General features: G+C 41.6%; 1 protein-coding gene across 5 annotated transcripts in view; it reads left to right on the plus strand.

The window, feature by feature from the left end:
- Nucleotides 1-13,369, plus strand: part of LOC149453630 (3',5'-cyclic-AMP phosphodiesterase 4D) — a 1,049,085-nt gene that overhangs the window by 778,888 nt on the left and 256,828 nt on the right. For all 5 annotated transcript variants that reach the window (XM_089688054.1, XM_089688055.1, XM_089688058.1 and 2 more), the window contains exon 5: nt 10,600-10,649. In XM_089688054.1, coding sequence (XP_089544180.1) covers nt 10,600-10,649 — 50 coding nt within the window. The remainder of the gene's footprint in view (nt 1-10,599; nt 10,650-13,369) is intronic.

A 13,369-nucleotide genomic window follows, 5' to 3' on the forward strand; every position in this document is an offset into this window, starting at 1 on the left:
AATGCATCAGGCTTGTCTATATGTTCATTTGCAAAGTTCAAACGATGATTTTTGTGGTGAGGACGTAGAAGAGGTTTTCTTCTGATGACTCTTCCATGAAGACCATATTTGTACAAGTATCTTTTTATAGTGGAATAGTGTACCACAACTCCAGTGTCTGCCAGATCTTTCTGGAGGGATCGTGCAGTCAAACGTGGGTTTTGAATTGTTTTTCTCACAATCCTGCGAGCTGTTCTGTCTGATATTTTTCTTGGTCTTCCAGATCTTGCTTTAACTTCCACTGTTCCTGATGACTGCCATTTCTTAATTACATTCCGAACAGATGATATTGACATCTGAAAACGCTTTGCTATCTTCTTATAGCCTTCTCCAGCTTTGTGAGCGTCAACTATTTTCAGTTTCAGTTTTCTAGACAATTGCTTAGAAGAACCCATGGTGCTGATTGCTGGGGCAAGGTCAGATGAGTCTGGACATTTAAAACCTTTGAGATTGACATCACCTGGTCTTCCCAGACGATGATTGAGAACAATCCATGACACTGGCAGGTCTCAGCTTTGCAAAGGGGGCAGTGCATGCTATAAATTCTGCAGGGTGCCCAAACTTTTGCAGACGCCATTTTTTTGTTTTCTGTTATTTTGAAAGTGTAAATGATGGAAATAAAACCTAACTTTTGTTGACATATTATAAGAATGTCTAATCTGTAATTTGATGCCTTTTGGAGATTTTTCCATCTTTCCTTGGCTTCTTTATGCACATTAATACAAATTTTTAGCTGGGGTGCCCAAACTTTCGATCCCCACTGTATATGCTTGTTGTGGGGGTTTTCCCAGTGAGCTCAGTACAGCCCAGAAGTGCTGTGTAAAAGCTTGCTTTTATTAGTAAAATAGAAAAGTTCACACAGAAAGTCAGTTTCCCACGCAGGGGTTTCCACCATCAACATAAACATAAATTAGGTCATGGCTTTCTAGCAGTGCGGCTGCTCAGGCCTGTTTCCTTGGTCCTCCAGATCATCTAACACAGCCCCCTAGTGCTTCTGTACAGACTCTGTACCTTGGTTCTTTTCCAGCTTTTCCTTGCTGCTTTGTCACCGTCTGCTCCTACACTGTGCAGACATACACGCTCAGCTCTGACTTCTGGGGAAGGATTGGGGTCCTCCTGACCCCTATGCAGAGACCTCCTGACTCTCAGGTGGAGCCCTGAGCTGCTGTCATAAAGGCTGCAAACATCTGTACACTCAGCCTGCTGGTTTCTGTCAAGACCTGAACACAAGATTGGAGACTCCTTTCCTACCAAAGCAGTCTCCGAGCTCTAAACCCTAATTCAGAAATTACAGAACCCAGAGAAAGATGAAAAACCACCTTTGTTCTCCCAGAACTGACATTCTGGAGCCCCTTCACCTGTATTTTTGAGAACCCTGTGTTGTTTTCTCCTGCATTTTCACAGTGGCAGTACCTCGCACTGCCACAATACCTTCTGAATATTTTCACTTTGCCAAGGGCCAGTTTAGGTTTTCCAAACATGTGAGACAGGCTAATATAGCATTACTGGATGTAGATACTGCAATGGTAGTCTTCTTCATTGTGTATAGACCGTTTGTAGTCATAGTCATATCCTGTATAATGAATATTATTTTAGATCATATTATTTACTACCCCCCATTCCAGAATCACTTTAGTTGCCAATCATTCAGAATTTGACAGTGCAGAAATATATAGTAATCAATGCTCTCTGCATTATTGCATTATTGATTGCATATCAGCCCGTTATAACACTTCTATTATATCTAAACTTGACACTCAGGTGGAAGCTTCCCAAACTGCGTGGATTACTTTTGTATGTCACACATTCTGTGACATCATTAGTGGAGTGTTTATTAACAGAGAACCACTGCCAGACATTAGACCACCGTGTCACTATATCCATTTCAGTAATGACGGGTCCTTAAACAACTGCTACAAATGTGACTGCAGAGCTCAGTCTCAGTCCTCACGGGACTTTTGCAGCCACTTTTGCAGCAGTATTTTTCTTATTTCGAGTCACAATCCTGCGCAATATAATTTTGTCTCTTTTGCTCAGTTGACTGCACTTATGCTTATCAGACGACGTTTTCCCAGAAACTGTATATGCCTTCATAACCTTTGTTATAATTGTTATCATTGGGAGGAATAGTGCCCCATTGTTAGTGTCAGTTGGCAGAATAGCATCTCATTTTAGAGAGGAATAGTTCCCAAGAGCCAGATAAAGACAAGCAAAGGGCCACAGTTTGAAGACCACTGGTTTAGATCAAAGCATATTCATGTGTTAGAATGGCCCAGTCAATGTCCAGACCTAAATCCAATTGAGAATCTGTGGCAAGACCTGAAAATTTCTGTTCACAGACACTCTCCATCCAATCTGACAGAGCTTGAGCTATTTTGCAAAGAAGAATGGGCAAAAATTTAATTCTCTAGACGTGCAAAGCTGGTAAAGACAAAAAGACTTGCAGCTGTAATTGCAGCAAAAGGTGGTTCTATGAAGTATTGACTCGGGAGGACTGAATACAAATGGACGCCACACTTTTCAGATAATTATTTGTAAAAAAATTTGAAAAACATTTTTAATTTTCCTTCCACTTCACAATTATGTGCCACTTTGTGTTGGTCTATCCCATAAAATCCCAATAAAATAAATTTCCGTTTTTGGTTGTAACATGACAAAATGTGGAAACTTTCAAGGGGTATGAATACTTTTTCTAGACACTGTAAAAAACTATGAAAGCATTCACCTAGGGCAGTGATGGCGAACCCGTGGCACGCGTGCCACAGCCGGCACGCCGAGCCTTATCTGTGGGCACGCCAGGAGAATACCGTATTTTTCGCTCCATAAGACGCACTTTTTTTCCCCCAAAAAAGGGGGGAAAATGTCAGTGTGTCTTATGGAGCGAATATAGAGCGGCCGGTCCGGTATTTCCACCGCCGCCGTGTCAGAATACCGGGCCGGCCGCTCAGCTCTGCAGTGGGACCGTACCTGTCCCTCTATCCAGCGGCGCGCTGTCTTCCCGGCTTCTGTAGTGTGCGTGACAGCCGGGTCCCAAGTGCGCATGCGCAAGAAGCAGTGCTCTTTGTGAATGGTAAGGCGGTACCTGGGACACATGACAGATCCCAGAAGCCGCCGGACCAATCACAAAGCGCAGCGCATCTCGCGCATGCGCACTGGGCATCCGGCTGTCCGACGAGCGCCCACACTACAGAAGCCGGGAAGACAGCGCGCGGCTGGATAGAGGAACAGGTAAGATAAAAAAAAAACTCTGCGGAAGTAAGAGCGGGTACCTGTCAAATTCAGGTACCCGCTCCCCCTCCCTCCCCAAAGGTCAGCAGTCATCTGTACTGTCCGCAGTCTCTGGTCATCCCTGTACTGTCTGCAGTCTCTGGTCATCCCTGTGCTGTCCGCAGTCTCCGGTCATCCCTGTGCTTTCCGCAGTCTCTGGTCATCTCCTGTACTGTCCGCAGTCTCTGGTCATCCCTGTACTGTCCGCAGTCTCTGGTCATCCCTGTACTATGTCCGCAGTCTCTGGTCATCCCTGTACTGTGTCTGCAGTCTCTGGTCATCCCTGTACTGTCCGCAGTCTCTGGTCATCCCTGTACTGTCCGCAGTCTCTGGTCATCCCTGTACTGTGTCCGCAGTCTCTGGTCATCCCTGTACTATGTCCGCAGTCTCTGGTCATCTCCTGTACTGTGTCCGCAGTCTCTGGTCATCCCTGTACTGTGTCTGCAGTCTCTGGTCATCCCTGTACTGTGTCTGCAGTCTCTGGTCATCCCTGTACTGTCCGCAGTCTCTGGTCATCCCTGTACTGTGTCCGCAGTCTCTGGTCATCCCTGTACTGTGTCTGCAGTCTCTGGTCATCCCTGTACTGTGTCCGCAGTCTCTGGTCATCCCTGTACTGTGTCCGCAGTCTCTGGTCATCTCCTGTACTGTATCTGCAGTCTCTGGTCATCTCCTGTACTGTGTCCGCAGTCTCTGGTCATCCCTGTACTGTCTGCAGTCTCTGGTCATCCCTGTACTGTTAATTAGTTTGCACTACTGTACGAGTTGTTTTTTCTAAACCAAAAGCTCGATATTCAGGTTTCATTGCAGTGTTGGCACTTTGAAAGAAATAAGTTGGTTTTGGGTTGCAGTTTGGGCGCTCGGGCTCAAAAAGGTTCGCCATCACTGGGGGTCTCTATTTGATAATAATTACCTTCTTCTCCACTGAATATATTAAAATTTAGAAAACCCCCTTGCAAGCACTGAAACATTTAGAATAGGGAGAAATATGGAAAAAGTTATATGTTAATTAGAGTTTTTCATTTTTATTCCAACATCCTCCTTTTTTAATACAAAAGATAAATATATTCAGGGTAAATCATAAAAAGTGTTTAAGACACTAGAATTCCAGCATGCTTCCACAAGAGAGATTTCAATGTGGGTGGAAGATTCATGTACGTGTTTTAAACAGAAAGCTGAATCTGGGGCATGCACTGCTTATGGCGGCACACTGGAAAACTGTGCTTCCTCCTGCCACTTCATCTGCCACACAGACACTAGTGGCAGGAGGTTTTATAGCTGGGTGGGCAGCTCATTACACCTTTACCCAAGTTGTGTGGCTGTATTCATTAATTACCCATCACCAACTTCCTAGCCCTAATGACATTCACCTACAACACCCCAATATCGCAGAGGACCACAAAAAAGAAACTTGTTCTAGATTTTTCCACTATCAACATGCCTGATACATGGCTCCACACCAAAGGGGAAGCACACATAATAAACATGGCTCCTGCCTTAGAAGACAGTGGAATCAACATATCACAGACCTTTGACCTAAATTTTCAAACTTGAAACCCTGCTTAAAAAGATACAGACCTCAGATATATCCGTGGAACTGACTCTTCTCAGAACCCAGCTCATATCACATTTCCTTGAAGCTAAAGCCACTCTGAGTGCAGGCAAAAGTTTTCCAAGTACAGTTACCAGTGCAGTAAGTAATTTTCCAGGGTCCTCTGGCATCAAAAAGCAAAAAACATTTGTTTGTTCTATAGTCACCAATGACAATACTGTTACTTCCTTTTCAATTAAGATTTGGAACATCTTCAGATTACTATGCCAAACTTTACAACCTATCTACTAACCGAAGCACTCCTCAGACATGACTACACAAAGAATGAATTAAATACAATCTAACCAAATAAAGCATGGTGACATTAGACACCCAGAGAACTGATCTCCTCAAGCAATCAATCACACCGCTAGAGTTTGCACTAGCTAACAAACACACTAAATCCAGCAAGGTCCCAAACCCTGATCATTTCAATCTGTCCTATTACAAGCAATATCAAATCCAACTGCCCCCTACTTCCCTGCCAGCTTCAACGCACTGTATCAGGACTTGCACCCAAACCCCAACACCCTAGCATTGGTGCAGATCCTATTCAGTGCTCTAACTACAGAGTCATCTCACTTCACAGTGTAGACGTAAATCTTTGTCAAAATCCTGGTCCCGCCTCTGGTTTCCTATATCCAGAACTTCATCCACTTGGACTAGGTGAGCTTTATGCTCACCACAGAGGTCCATGACAGTATGTCTCGATGCTTCCATTAAAAAGGCCTCTGACAGAGTTGATTGTACCTTCACGTTTCACCTTGGAAACTATAGGATTGGGCCTGCAGATGCTTGCTTAAATAGTCTCCTTGTACTCTACTCCTTCAGCACAAATCTGGGTAAGCAGAGTTCTCTATACATGCCCTTTTTTCCTTCTCATTTTCATTTTGACAGTAGAACATTTCTGAGAACCACTAGAGTGAACCTGGACACCAGGAGGTCTCCATATAAGCAGATGACTAGCTATTCTTCTTAAGCAGCCCTGACATTATGACCCCCAATCCTGCAGCGCAATTCTCAGCATATTAGGAACTGTCCAATTTCCACATTAATTATCAAAACCTGAAAGCTATAAATTTAACCTTGACAGGTACGCAGACTTATGACAAACTCCTGTTTCCTGTTTCAGATGAGCTCTCTCCTACATTAAAATGCCTAGACATCTAACTGCCATACAAACTGTAACAACTTTTCAACTTTAACTTTGCTCCTAATAAAAATAGGGAGATGAAATATAATCAAACAGATTATACCACTTATTCAGTCCTTCAAGTGTTCCTAAACCCACAACAGTAAAATCAGTCTGTATATGCAGTAAAGCATGCTTGTTATACTCACTGTGGAACCTAAGGGGTTAATCCTCTCCATTGTGTAAAAAGGTCGTCTTCTCTGATCCTGTCTTCTCTGCTCCTCCTTTTCTTCAAATGTCCACCTCTTTATCTCCAGATAACACAGATTGAACCCGTAGCCATTCTGCACATGCTCACTTTAGTGTGTATTGCTAGAGATGTTTTTTTTTTCTTGGGAGAGTGCATGTGATCAGCACACGGCCAATCAGCACTGTCCAGACAGAGGTCAGGGGTTTTGCATCCTCCTAGAGCAGAATGAAAACTCCTCCTACAAGCTTTAACCAGTGCTCTGCTGAACACTGATAGTAGTCACAAGACTGCTCTAACGGCTGATGAGAAAAGGTATTTAGCAGTTTAAATTTACTAAAATAATTGCACTTCCATGTTCTGTGTACTGTGGGAGACCAGATACAGTGAATGCAGGGTCCTAGGTTTAGTAACAATTTAACAACGTATGCTTCTACAAACCATCTTGCATTAAACATTCCATTCTCTACAGACCAAAAATCTAACAGAATGTCTCTCTTTGACATTACGTTATATCATATTGCTTCCCACCTAACATAATCCAGACTGGTGGATGCAAAAAACCATGAAAAAGTGGCTGTTGTCACCTGGCTGTTTGGCAAACATGCATTTACACCTACAAAGTACCCCTTTTCCTCTCCCCCTTTTCCCCATCCAAGGAAACTTTTCCAAGAGGTTTACTCAGAAAAACCTTTAACCTTCACTTCACTTTCAGCAACTTAACCTGACTGATATCTGACCAAAGGTTTTTTAAGACTCCAAACTCTCCACTTTGGCACCCATGCAGATTATTCAGCTTTCACACTACTTAAGTTCTTATCCGTGTTCTCAAGTTGAGTGCTCCATGACTCGAGCACAAATGCTTAGACACATAGGAAAGAGACCCCAGTCATCAACTGCACAAACTGAAATACTAACCTGCTCCTTTAAATCACCCATGAGCAACAGATACCAGGAATCTGGTTAAACAATCCTCACCTGCTGGTGCAGAACCCCTAGCATAGTGCATTCTATTCTACCCTTCCTTTCCAGAGGTTTATTGGATATGTGGCCTTTCACCAGGTGACATACTTCACATCCTTTGGACCTGCCCATCCCTACACACTTTTGGGCTCAGTTCAGCCAAAAATTTACTTTCAACCCTATACCAAAGAAACCTGCATTATCTCTCCTACACCTCAATGCCCTGCCTCTTAAAGCATACAAACAATCAATCATGATCAACATGATCAATACAGCATGTGCCTGCATTCCTACACTGTGAAAGTGCCCATACCCACGCAGAATCCAACAATGGTTCCACTTTATTATGATATCAAACAAATGGAAGACCTCACTAGCTCCACTAAAGGTTCAGACGCAAAATTCCAAAACACTTGACACTGCTGGTTAGCTGATCTTCTTCACAGAACAATACAAATGCCTCCTCCTCTTGGGTCCCCCCCACCTCAAGCACTACCTGACAGCTCCCACCTCCCCTTCCATTCTCTTTCTACCCTCTTTTCTCTTTCCACTCTCACCCCAGCCTTCTGCTACCCCTCTATCCCCCTATACCACTTGTGACATGGGGTAGTTAGCTCTCGTGGTAGATGCGTTGTTTGAGTGAGTTCATGGCAGACAGGAACTATTTTTAAGGATTTGGTAGCCCACTTTTATTTAAAGTTCACAAATGAATGATTCCTACGCAGGGGGTCTTCTCCAACTTGAACAGAAATCCAAACATTGGAAAATGCTGAGCCACCTGGTTTATAAGCTCACTCAGCTTCACTTACAGTACCTCTCCTGGATACTTGGCTCTCTAGCCTTTAGACATGTTCTCTTGCTATAAACGCCACCTCTGGCCTATGGATGGGGGTTCTCCTGCCACCCTGACAGGAGCCGTCCTAACTCCTGGATCCGAGACCTCTGTCTCTTGGCTTCCGGGTGGGTCCACTGACCCTTCAACGAGATCTTCCATCTCCCCCACTGGGAGCGGTCTCCAAACTTGGAGCCCTGAGCTATTCTCAGTCACTAGTAACAACACCTCACAGCTGTGTACTCCAGATTGCAGGTGTCTAGCAAAACCCAGACACAGGATTGAATGTTCTGATCCAGAGCTGCAGAAACCAGAGTAAGCCCACACACATTTGTGCCATTAGTGTGCTTGCCTCTTACAAAATATGGCGTAAACTGCCTAATTACACAGTGACAAGGCCTTGCACTGCCACACTCACCACCCTTTCCCATCCAACTGTGGAGTCCCCAGCAAACCCCTCTAGCACATCCCTTCCCCTCCTCTCTCCTGCTAAGGATCATCCTTCCCTCACTCCATTCTAACTTCTCTCTCTTTCCAATGCCCAACCCTCTTCTCCACCGCATTAGTTCCCTTTCCCAGGGCATCCCTCTTAACCATTAAAATGTAGCATCTGATGCCTCCTTGACTGCCTGTGACCAAAGTTATCTGTACATCCCCCCCTTATGTGTTATGCTTTGCTGTTTCACAAGTGTAAGACATTTACAGGAGACACCACTGTTTTATAAGAGTTCATTTGTATGATCTCCCAGTATGACTTTACCGTTAGCTTTTATATAATGTTTAACAATGTTTATTGTGGGCAATGAATCTGACGTATACTGTATCATTTCTAGATGCTACTTTTACAATTAAAGAACATATAAAAACTAATTTCCCACCATGTGTGCCTTTAAAAAAAACAATATTGTTTAATTTAAAATACCACTTTTATTTATTAAGTCAAATATTTGACTTAACACATCTACTTTTTTGCATTAAATGGGATGACACTGTATGTGACGCAAAATGTAAATACTGCAAGCACCTTAGATGTACTGGTTTCTGTATTTTGCTCTTTTCTTAAAGATAGGAGGATATATTTTCAAATGTGCATGGTATGCCTGGATATATTATAACAAGCAATGTATTTTAAAATTACAGTACTTTCAGTCCATTGTCACTGCAGATTTACAAAAATTGCCCCCTTAATTTGTAATCTCTCCCGGCAACATTCTTCTAAGGGTTTTAAAAATACCAGTTAATGTTCCTGGGGAATGTAGGCAGATACGGGAATTCTAATGTACCAACTGCAGTAAAATTATTTTATGCCAAAAAGGCATCATACACTTTGGTATTAGAGGAAGAAAACCTAATGCAGATATACACAGATATAGCACAGATATGCAAATAATGGGACACGATTCCTAAAAGGAGTGTGTCTATGATACAAAAAATAGACATAACTTTATAAACTTTTGGAGAAAAGATTTGCAAACTCATATTCAGAAATGCTATTGATCATACTCTAGGAAGGCTCTATTTGGTCCTGCCTTTTGCAGACACTCACAAGCAGTATTGGATTGAGCACAACTCTTGCAAGGACTGAAGTTGTCAAAAAACAACAAACAAAAATTCATAACTCACCTACCAGCCAACCTTCAACGAACAGAATTAACCCTGTCTAATAGTTCACATTAAAAGAAGGGGTTTATTTTGCACACATTTGCAAATATATGAGTAAGCTGCAGAGGCCACATCACGGCACCCCAGTGTACTGCAGTCCTAACTCTAGAAATTCAGAGAGTCACCAACGTTGAAGCACATATATAATAATGGATAGATTAAGGGCAAGTATGCCTGGAGTGAGCCTACCCCTCTTTAAAGGTATAGGAACGTGCTGGACACCCAGCAATAGCACAATGGCAGCGAAGGCATCCAGTGCATCTCCTCACCAGGACAAGGATTGAAGCTGGCCATAAACCAGACCAGAATTTTTTTTTTTATTTTCATTGTTGGAACATTATTTTAATTTTCTAATAGTTGATGGGGTCAGATAGATGTTCATTAGCAAAAAGGAATATCAAAGCAGCAGAAAGGACATTTTTTCTTGAATTAACAAATTTCTAACTGTGAATTAGGTTTTCGTTTGGGAAAACTCATAAACATTGTAATGAAACATGTTTAATATATCTGGGATTCAATTCGAATAGCAGGTGTGGATGAAATTTAAAGGGCTCTCAAATTAAATTAGTTGACCCAATGATGGCAAGAATGAATGGTCTGATTAATAGTTTTTCTACAAATGTTCATAAAAATCTAACCATGTATAACCATGTATAAATACCTGTAATAAATAAATAAACAGCCAGCTTTAGACAAGGATTCCCACAGCAGATCAGTATGGTGTGTGAGCTGAGTGGCCAGCAGATTGCACTGTAACCTGGTTTAGGAGGCAAGCACTACACTGAATGCACATTCATTTCTTCAAACTTCCAAAGTGTTTTCTGTTGTTTTCTCTATGTCTGATAAGTGATTTTGTTACCTTTTTCTAGACGGTCAACAATGTGTAACCAACCATCCATCAATAAAGCAAGCATACCAGGTCTGTGATTTTACAGTTTTTACTATAAAATAATATATATTGCTGTGAAGTGCATATAATTTTTGGATAAAATGTCTGTAAATCCAGCCAATTTTCTGCCAGAGAGATTAATGGGGTGCAGCACTGTGTTTCATAGTATCATCTGTGATTTAGGTGCTGTATGTGACTGGAATGTGTATGTCAGCCTGGAACATATTGCCTGCTTGTATGGGATTACACAAGAGCTGTTGTCAATGGGAAGAGTTACATTCACATATGATTACTGCGGACTTGTACATTAGATTAGTTTAAATTAGAATTTTAGTAGTTCTAGTTCTTTGCTGATGGACCTCAAGTTATATTTGTAGCTTGCTGTGGAAATACTCTACTCCTTCATAGAATATAAGTCTGTGTCCTTCTGCCTCCACTTTATCATGCTAATTGATCTGAAAATTCAGTCTGGAGCTGAGCTTGCAAGGCCCCCATTGTATCTTCCTGATTATGGCATGATATGAGTGCATAGCCACTTGCAAGGAAAAAAAAACTTACATATATATATTTTCCTACAGAGGGGTTCATTTTTTGGGACCATTTTAGATATGAATAGTGATTATATACTGTAAGTTGTGCTTTAATAGGCATTTTCAAAACTTTGTAGCTATAAAGGAAACCTGTCATGACAAAGTACACAGGCTGCCATTGTTGGCTTCCTTCTAAAAATGCTGGTTGCCCAGCTGGCATTCTCTGAGTTTAATATTTTTTGAGTCACTAATCCACAATAAATATGCTACAACTGTCATTTATCATGTAATACTTGTTCTGGATTGATGAAAGTACAGAAGCCATACAAGCAATAACATAGCCAAGCAGCTTGCATTTTTAGAAGGATATCAGCGGTGACAACAAATGTATTTCCCTCATGACAGATTTTCTTCTTTAAAGGTCTAGTTTACTTTAGAAGCCATCTCCCACTCATGTCTGTTACTGAGATATACATGAAGGCAAGACTATAGGTTGTAGAGTATGCAGAGTGTGCTGGACATGTAGGCACCGTGTGGACCTCAGCAGGCTGGAGAGCAGAGCTGCATCCTGAATTTGGCTTTATTTTGGCTAAATACAATGAGCAGGGCATAAAGAGTGGAAGATGGGTATTTGTTCACATGTTATCTTTAGGGCTCATTCAGAGCTGTAGAGCCGCTGTCAGCTGTGTGTACATGCACCTTTGAGCTGTGTGCAGGCAGCCCATAGAAGTGGATGCAGATGCAGCAACTTCACAGACACAAATGCATGTCAAAATGCATGACATGCAGACAGGAGCAGGAGCATGGATCCAAATGCAGACAATGTGCGTTCGGATCTGTGCACCGCATGTCAAAGCTTGACATGTGATTGTGTTCATGCAGAAGCTTGCATATAGCTTTGATATGGATGCACACCCAGCAAACAGCATGTAGGCCATGACTGAGCACCCGTTTAAATGAGCCCTTATGACTTCATTTACATGGACGTAGGTGTATTTTCTGCATGAAATGTAGGTTCTTGCTTGCAGAGCTAGAAAAAGATCCTGTGTAAAATACGTACCTAAAGATGCGTACAGCATTTAGATATGTACAGTTCTTCTATTGGCTTTATGCATGTACATGTGCAAGCATTTACATGCATTTATGTAGGTTTACTTGCATTTACAAGCATTAAATCTGCAGATACAGACTCAGCTGTGTTCTACTTTTTTTGTATGGTACTAAACACAGTGTACAATTTCATTTGTAGATGCAGCTGTGTGTGTGTGGTCCCATTGATGCCTATAGTGCCGCATTAAATGCATGCAAAACCATGATGTATGCATATAAATGCAGTGTTATAGATGCCTGTGTGAATGAGGCCTAAGAGATCTTAAATAATACACTTTCACAAATAGAGTTCAGGGCAAGGTTGTCTAAAATGGAGAAGTGAAAAATATTGTCTATGAGAGATTTCTCACTTTTGGGTGAGCTGCCAGGATGGCATTTTTAGTCTTTGAAAAATAACTTGGTGATGTGTTTTGCAATGTTTTGGATTTATATAATACTTGAGTAGATAAATGGAGTAAACAGTTGTGTTTGGTATTAGCTGTCATATGGATTTAATGGGATTAATTTACCAAAGGTAAAAATGCAGTCTACTTGGCATAGGGTCCACTTGGTATAGGGTATTTCGTGAACTTTAATCATTTAATAGGCTGTTCCCACAAATGCTGGCTCTAAGCATAAGGCCTCTTGCACACGGTACTGATGTATGAGCATCAGCATTTCTGGCTGTAATTTCAGGCATTTGTGTGTACGATACATTTCTTATGACAAAATCTAAAACTCAGAATATTTATGCTCATATGTATGTATTCACACATATTTGGGTGTATTTGCACGTACCGGCACAAAATACTGACCTGGAAAGCAGATTTTTCTTTTTCTTTTTTTTTTACTTCAGAATATGCAGCACTTGTTTATGCACCTATGTGCATAGGCACATTGTAAACAATGGGATGCATTTTTTATCAGTACAGAGAAACGCTGTACTGAGGCCTTAGGAAATGTATTTTTCAAAGTGTCTGAAATAACAACTGTCTATCACTACAGAGAACCAGTTTGTATTGTTCTGAAGTGTTCTTATTTTAAACAGTTTTAAATAAAACAGCTCATTAAAGTGCTTTCCTCTACCTCTTAAAGTAGATGTGTTCATATTAAAGTCATTTATATTGGTGC

Source organism: Staurois parvus, unplaced genomic scaffold (assembly GCF_062004578.1).
Source record: "Staurois parvus isolate SC_StPar_1 unplaced genomic scaffold, SC_StPar_1.0 ptg000445l, whole genome shotgun sequence".
Lineage (NCBI taxonomy): Eukaryota > Metazoa > Chordata > Amphibia > Anura > Ranidae > Staurois > Staurois parvus.